The sequence below is a fragment of the Austrofundulus limnaeus genome, unplaced genomic scaffold (assembly GCF_001266775.1).
Source record: "Austrofundulus limnaeus strain Quisiro unplaced genomic scaffold, Austrofundulus_limnaeus-1.0 Scaffold1245, whole genome shotgun sequence".
NCBI lineage: Eukaryota > Metazoa > Chordata > Actinopteri > Cyprinodontiformes > Rivulidae > Austrofundulus > Austrofundulus limnaeus.
In genome coordinates, this window is record NW_013953647.1 from 70,975 (window position 1) to 78,426 (window position 7,452).

At 39.1% G+C, this 7,452-nt stretch overlaps 1 protein-coding gene across 1 annotated transcript in view; it reads right to left on the reverse strand.

The window, feature by feature from the left end:
* Window positions 1-6,064: 6,064 nt before the first annotated feature.
* The window catches only part of LOC106534691 (uncharacterized), a gene marked incomplete at its 5' end in the record, with an annotated part of 3,768 nt that continues 2,380 nt past the window's right edge, over window positions 6,065-7,452 (reverse strand). The window contains 2 exon segments of the mRNA XM_014031401.1: window positions 6,065-6,726; window positions 6,831-6,968. Coding sequence (XP_013886855.1) covers window positions 6,335-6,726; window positions 6,831-6,968 — 530 coding nt within the window.

Sequence of the window (7,452 nt, forward strand, 5' to 3'; positions counted from 1 at the left end):
AGTCCTGGACTCCTTGCTTAAACAGAGCTTTAAAAAAAATAACAAACAAAAAACTTGACAGTCACCCTTTAATTTCTCTTTTTTTTTTTTTTTAGATGAGGCTTCCAACACCCAATTTATTAATTATCTCCACTGTCCTTTTTCAGCGGATTTACACAGTTCTCAAGGCCTTAAAAGACAACTGACACCGTTTACTCCTATACAGGTAAAATAACAAAAATTAGGCTGAACGGCCTTCATCCACTGCACATTCCAGCAGCTACCGGGTGACAAAAGACGTCTCTTCGGCCTACCCGTGTCTGTAACTACGGATTAGCAGCTAACACACTTCACTAGAGATGCGCATCCCAACACTTTAACTTCAAAGTACGTACTTTTACACAAACCACCAGAGACCACACTTTTTTCTCTGTGGCGGGCGACACTGTCATAAAAATAACTAATAAAATAGCTTAGCTTAGCAATGGTCGGACATACAAAGAACAATACAAAGCCAGACTCCAGTGGTAAAAACTCCTCAGGAAGAGAGAGGTAGAAAAAAATGTAAACCAGATGGCAGTACACAGCTAAGCTACCCCCACTGCACCATAACTCAGTTTGGACAAGACAAAGAAACTGTCTTGAACCACACCCCACTTTTAAATGTTTGAACGCTTTTAAACACAGAAACAAACAACCAACACAACAACAACAGACGACAACACACAAAAAACTTAAGAAAATAAACTAGATTCCTTTTCTCTATTTTTTTCCTTTCTCTATGTTTTTTTCTCCTTCAAAAACTGGCCAGACACATTTAAACTTCTATTTCAATACTGAGAGACGTTTTTATTCTCACATTTCACAGCTTTTACTCTGTAGCTGCACTCCTAATAGAGACATCTGTATTCTCACATTTCACAGCTTTTACTCTGTAGCTGCACTCCTAATCCTCAAATTTAATATTCTCTACACAAATGTGGCCTTTTTTCTCTCCATATCTCAACTCTACTTCACCTCAACATAAAAACACTGTTTATCTCTCGTAAAAATTGAATCTGACGGAATTACATGCKTTTACCGATCCCGGAGCAGAAAACACCACAGCTTGACTATTTAAAACATAAAAGGAACAGTTTTATTGTACTTTAAGCTGATTTACGACATCTCGTGGCATGACAAAGCACTTTTTCGCGCTAACAACATGCAACGCCACACCCAGAGCATGTGCTGCGCAGCCCTTTGTTCTCCTCGGAGCACTTAATTCGACGATAAATGCTAGTTTTTTAACCCCAATATAAACACAGATACACAAAAACACAGATATAAACGCTAGCATGACAAAGAAATTTGATTCTAGAAACGAAAAAGACTCAGAAACAATCTGAAACACTTCACGTATATTTACGCTCCCCCCCTTACAGGTTCACAGCTGCATTTTACAGATATAAATTGCAAAACAGACCTAATTTCGTGGCGCCATTCTGTAGTGTCTCTGTTTCTGGTCTCTGGTTCCGTTTCGGCTCGGTTCGGCTCTCTCTTTGTCTGCTCCCGTCTGCTGCTGTCTTTGGGGCTGATCTGGGGCTGCTTCAGCTGGTTCGGCTGTCGGTGGCTTGTTCTCCGGCTGGCTGGCGGTGGCTTCGCTTCTGTAGACTCGTCAGATGTCAATAAACTCTAATCTAACACTGAATGACGAAGAGGCGATACTTCAGCTTCGGACATCGTTTATTTACGAGAAATGAAAAGCGTCTACCCAGCTAAAATGTTACTCTGACTCCCTGCCCTGAGAAGCGTGCGCGTGCTTGACGCTCGCTCTCGCCTTCATGCGCGCTCCGGTCTTAAAGGGCCAGTACACAAATATACGACACTGTCACAGGAGAAATCTATCACAACTCAACTTTTTGCTTTTGATAAATATTTATAAATGAGGCACATTTATAAACTAGACATGGGTTTTTAGGATGTAAAAACAAGTGTGCATTGCCACGTTGCATGGCTTTGCCTGCAGCATTGGACTTGCAGAGTGAAAAGTGACCAAGTTCAAATATGTTTTCTATACCAGCTTGTGCCTGTCATGTCAGCAGGTGTTTGTAATTAAGGTAATTGAGTGACAATATGAAGTTGGAGGAGATTTTTTTGTTAAAGTTGCAGTAGCTGGGATCTGAACCCTGATTTCCCACGTGAAAGTCCATGATATAGACTGTTAGTCCAAAGGAGCTGTGGCGAAGTGTGGTGCCAGGGGTTGGTTTGTATGTATGCAGAAAGAGGCCACATTGCCAATACAATTATTGACACAAAAACGCATGATATTACAACAATAGAGCATTATTAAGACAATATTATAGTAAAACATCAAAACACAATCATATTAGTATTGTAAACACTGAACTATTGAGATTAAATGTAAAAAAAACTATGGTATAGTACCAAGTTGAGTACAGCTGGGGGCAATATTGGACCATTACAAGGCCCCATTGACTCCCATTTTATGAATTTGGAATAAAGTTTAAACATTAATATTTTAAAAACTACAAGTTGTGCAGGTACCAAAAGGCATAGCAATCATTTGGCACAGGAGCTTTACAGATATAAATTACAATGGCAGCTATAGGACAAAGTATGCAGGAGAAGAAGCTTGGCAAAGTTGAGCTGACTTGGATGGGAAACGAATCACAATAGTGTGCATTGCATTGGCTAAACTGAGCCACAGTTGATACAGGAGTTTCATTGAACCAATTTTGAGCAGACAAATGTAATGGTTTTTTTTCCTCAAAACTAGTTCACAGGCCGCTTGGACCTTTTCTTGTTTCGCAAATGTCTGCAGTTTTGTAACAATCTTGATTTAAAATGTCATTAATAAACAAAGGGTTTGTTTTTCAGAAAAATTACTCATGTACTATAATACACGATTATCACAAACCTTATGAATGTGTCCCATACCAAATATTTTCGAACACACTAGAGTAGCTGTTGACTTCTGCCAGGCAGAAGGAGAATAGGAAGACCACAGAGAAGATTCATGGATGTAGAAAAGAAGGACATGGAGATGGTTGGTGTAACAGTAGAGGAGGCAGATGATCCGCTGTGGCGACCCCTGAAGGGAGCAGCTGAAAGAAGAAGAAGACACTAGTTGTTGACTGAAAATATAAATATTAAAGGATGATATAGTTGATCATAAACAGTTTGTGCACTGAAAGAGGACTACCTGAAAGCACAATAATGTCTAATAAGGTTACAAAAACTGTTTTACGTTAAAAATCAAGAAATAACCAAAAAAAATTTAAAATCATCGGTCTATAAACGCAGGAGTTTTTTTTTCTTTCACTTTGCTGCTCTGGAGCATTCATGCATCTATTAACACAATGTCACAGTGAAAATACATCAGCAATAACCAGAGCCGGCTCTTGGCGTGGGCGAACTAGGCGGTTGCCTAGAGCACCATCTGCTGGAGGGGGGGCCGAACTGCAGAAGGGAAAAAAGTAATTATTTKTAATCTCTGTTTGTAACTCTGCTCAGCGCCCCTTTCAATTAGCTTTGTCTTAAAAAAACTATAAAGTATTACAGGAAAAATAAACTACCCATAAACCACCCTCCCAATGCAGCAATCGCCCCCACCCTCTCTCTCACTTGATTGATGTTGCACTGACACATCCTGCTCCGACACTCACGGGCGAGGGGCTAGTAGTGCCTCTCAGGTAGTGGTTTGTGTTGACAAACTCAATAACAACAAGTCTGTGTTTTCTTGTCCCTACATGTCAACCTCTTCGGATGTTTACTTGTATAAAAAGCCTCAAAAAAACGTAAATTTTGCAAAAAATCCATACAACTGGCACACAGGGGGCAAATAAATATAAGTTTACCATAGTACCTTACATTGTCAAACTTGTTTTTAGGGGTTCAAATTGGGGTGGGTGGGACATAGTTCGGGGGGGGGGGGGGGGGGGGCTTCAACTCGCCTAGGGCGCCAAAATGGCTAGAGCCAGCACTGGCAATAACCTCAAAGAAGCAACTGTTGCTGCCCATCAGTCCGAGAAGGTCGGCAACAGTCTAAAATACTTCAGAAAGGTTATTCACAAGAGGAAAACATTTAAGAAACTTATGAACCTCCCAGGAGTAGAAAAACTTCAAAGAAAAAATAAAAAAACTTCAGAAAATCAAAAGATCGTACTAGAGTGTTTTTCTGTTGTCCCTCCTTCACATGAAGGAGATGATGGCCAACAACGCTCTTACATAGTCGCCCCTTAGATCCCGTGGTAAGATGGTTATCATATACTGTATTGACCCCTGGKGGGGGGGGGGGGGGGGRGGTCTCTGCATTTAACCCATCACACATGTGAACACGTGCAACCTGGAGTTGAACCAGCTACCTTCTTTTTTTAATTGAAATTGATTTTTTTGTTTGGTTGAAAAAAACATTTTGTTTGGTTGAAATTATTTTTTTTAATTGAAACTGCTTTTTAGTTTGGTTAAAATTATTATATATTTTTGGTTGAAAACATTATTTTTTTGATTGAATTTAGTTTTAGTTTGGTTTAAAAAAATATTTTTGATTGAAATTATTATTATTTTGACCGAAGATGCTTTTTGTTTGATTGCATAATAAAAACACAAATTTACCTCCATACAAGGGTCCAGTCAAAGTCTGAGCAGAATCTGCAAACATCAATCAACTGAATTGACGGTGAAAATGTAAGAGACTGAAAGTCCTACAAAAAAAAATAACTACTAAGAATTACAGATGCTAAATGTGGCTCACATACAGTAGAATCTAGTTGAATTTTAGGGGGAGGTGCTTTATGCAAAATCGACTTTTTTGAGCTTTGTATCGTGTTCTAATGTTACTCCCTCATCACAACCATCCCCAGACTGTTGCTTTGACTCATTCATGCATGCTTGATAAATCCTTGAAACCTCCTGTTTAGCAGGTGGAGCTGCCTAAAGGCTTGCTGGTACAAAGCACCGCCTACAAAGCTCCTCCCTGGAGCTCAGTCCCCAGCCGAGCTCCCGCTCCTGAGTACCCCTCCAACAAAGCATCGTTGTGGCGTTGGGTGATAATGGAAAAAAAATTAATCACGATTAATTGGGGGTATTTAGCCAAAAACGATTAATTTGACGATTAAAGGCACAGTGTGTAGGATTTGTTGTTTTCAGCAACATCTAGTGGTTGAGTGGTTGAATCATCCTCCCTGGTCCTCCCCCCATCCCCACCCCCCGCTTCTAAACACTACGGTGTCTCTCAGGTGTCAAAAATCTTTGATAATTCCAACCGCCATGTCTACCAGCAGCTTCAGGGCTAGTGATGTTTCAAGTGGTAAGATTATGAGCTTTAATAAGTAAAATTATCCCAGCTACAATGACAGACAACAAATTTTACATTTATAGTATTACAACTAAAACCGTTTGTGATGCCACCACCGCAGTTTGTCCTTCATGAGCCTTCGTAGACAAGATGGCGGCTGCCTGTAGTGGCGACCCGCGACCGTGGAGATATAAACAGCTTTTTATAAGGTAAAAATAATAAAACAAGGTCTTTGTCTGCAATGATTAGACATGTTTTTTATTATTGTCATTAGTGATTATCTCAATTTCAGCTAAAAGAATTGACAAAATCCTTCACACTGTGCCTTTTAATCCGCTGGAGTCCATTATGTCCTGGTCACATGACCAATTTAGTGGTAAAGATTTGCTTTTGATAAAAATCTGTTCCGAATAGTGTCAAAATTACAAACTTCAAGCTATACATCAAATTTTAAATTGTGTTGATAGATGAATAAATTACAGAACTTTTTTTTAAAATGTTCGTCATATTTGAAGCGGAGAGGAGCAGCGAGCGGACTAATCACATTAATCGTCAAATGCTGAAAACTAATCGATTAATGTTTTTCTGACGATTAATTGCACACGATATGATTATGCCCAACCCTACACTGTTGTGAAGACGTGCTGAAGTGGGAGTGTCTGAAATGGTAGGACATTCTTAAAGAGACAGAGGCCAATTTCAAGGCAATGATCCAAAGTCAAATTTATTTTTGGTATCAGCATTTTCATAACTGAAGGTAACATAGTTACTTGATTGTGTCTTGAACTGTGTGTCTGGAAAATACATAATAACCCCCCATAACATCATTTTTATTATGCCCCAGTATGTTAAATCCTAGAAGTGAACTTTCTTTTTCTCCATTGTTGAACATCTTTGAGCCTTTAACTCTGCTCAAATTTTTCATCCGGTTAATTAAGGAACTTAGAAAAGGATATTTTACCATTGTAAAACCTGTAAAACTTTTTTTTATAATAAGTTAGATGTTGTTCTGCTGCATCCATTTGAAGGCTTTAAATCCTCCGTGTCTTCATGAATCTAAGTGTTCTGATAAATGTCCTGCTGTCCTTCATAAATGTCCACGGTTTGTTCAGAAATGGACCCATCTAAGTTTACATAGTCATGTTCATCGTCGCTGCTTTCCTCTTCATCGCAGTCTTCCTCTCGTTGTTTCTTAGCAGCAACAGCAGCCTTTGTGGCCTTCACATTATCGTCTTCATCCTGTAGGTTCTCGTAATCATTGTCATCGTCATCTTCTGGTTTCTCGTAATCACTGTCCTCTTTATCCTCTAGGTTCTCATAATCATTTCCATCTTCATCCTCTTCACTGGCGACAGGGTTTAACTTTCTGTTGCTGTCCCCTGGGTCAACGTTTATGTAGTCCTGTTCCTCCTCTTCATCATCATTATAATTGTTTCTCACAGCGGCCGCTGTGAGAAAAAAAAATTATAAAGTCAGACTGAAACTCTGTTCTCACAGTTTTATCAATGTAAAGATGTGCATTCAGTGTGTTGTGTTCCCAGTGAGAACGAACTTTGAGTTAGGGTTACGCTTTCTGGGCGGCGGTCTCGTCGTCTTCGCCTGCAGACCAGGACGACAATCAGAACCAGCACCAGAAGCAGCAGCGTGGCCCCAGGGACCACCGAGTAGAGCAGCAGTTTCAACAAGGGGTCTGAAAGTAAAACAACTGAACATGTTTTTAATAAACCCAAACCATGAACAAAACTGCTATAATCAATGTACAGTTTTAAACGTTTAAATCTACTGTTTGGTCTTCCTTTTTAATTTTTTTTTTTCAAAATTTTTATAATCTCATAAAAAAATAGTTACAAATCTGAATAATAATGTCTCACATGCAGAACACAGGTGTAGGGATTTGTGTGTTCATGTTTCCGTTGTGTTTGTGTTTTTCCTTCTTCTCTGTTCCTCCTGCACCTGTTTGTCTCCTCAAAGGTGTTTGTCATGTCAGTTCGTTTGTGTGTCTGTTGTGTAATGTGTGGTGCCGTTTGTAAAGTTACACAGTCAAAAATTACCACCAATGTTTTTGTTTTATTTAGTCGTTTATAAGAAAAAAATAACAGATTTATTTTTCAAAGTCAGTATTTCACCATATGATTCATAAATTTATAAATGGCATAGTTAAATATTTAATTAAC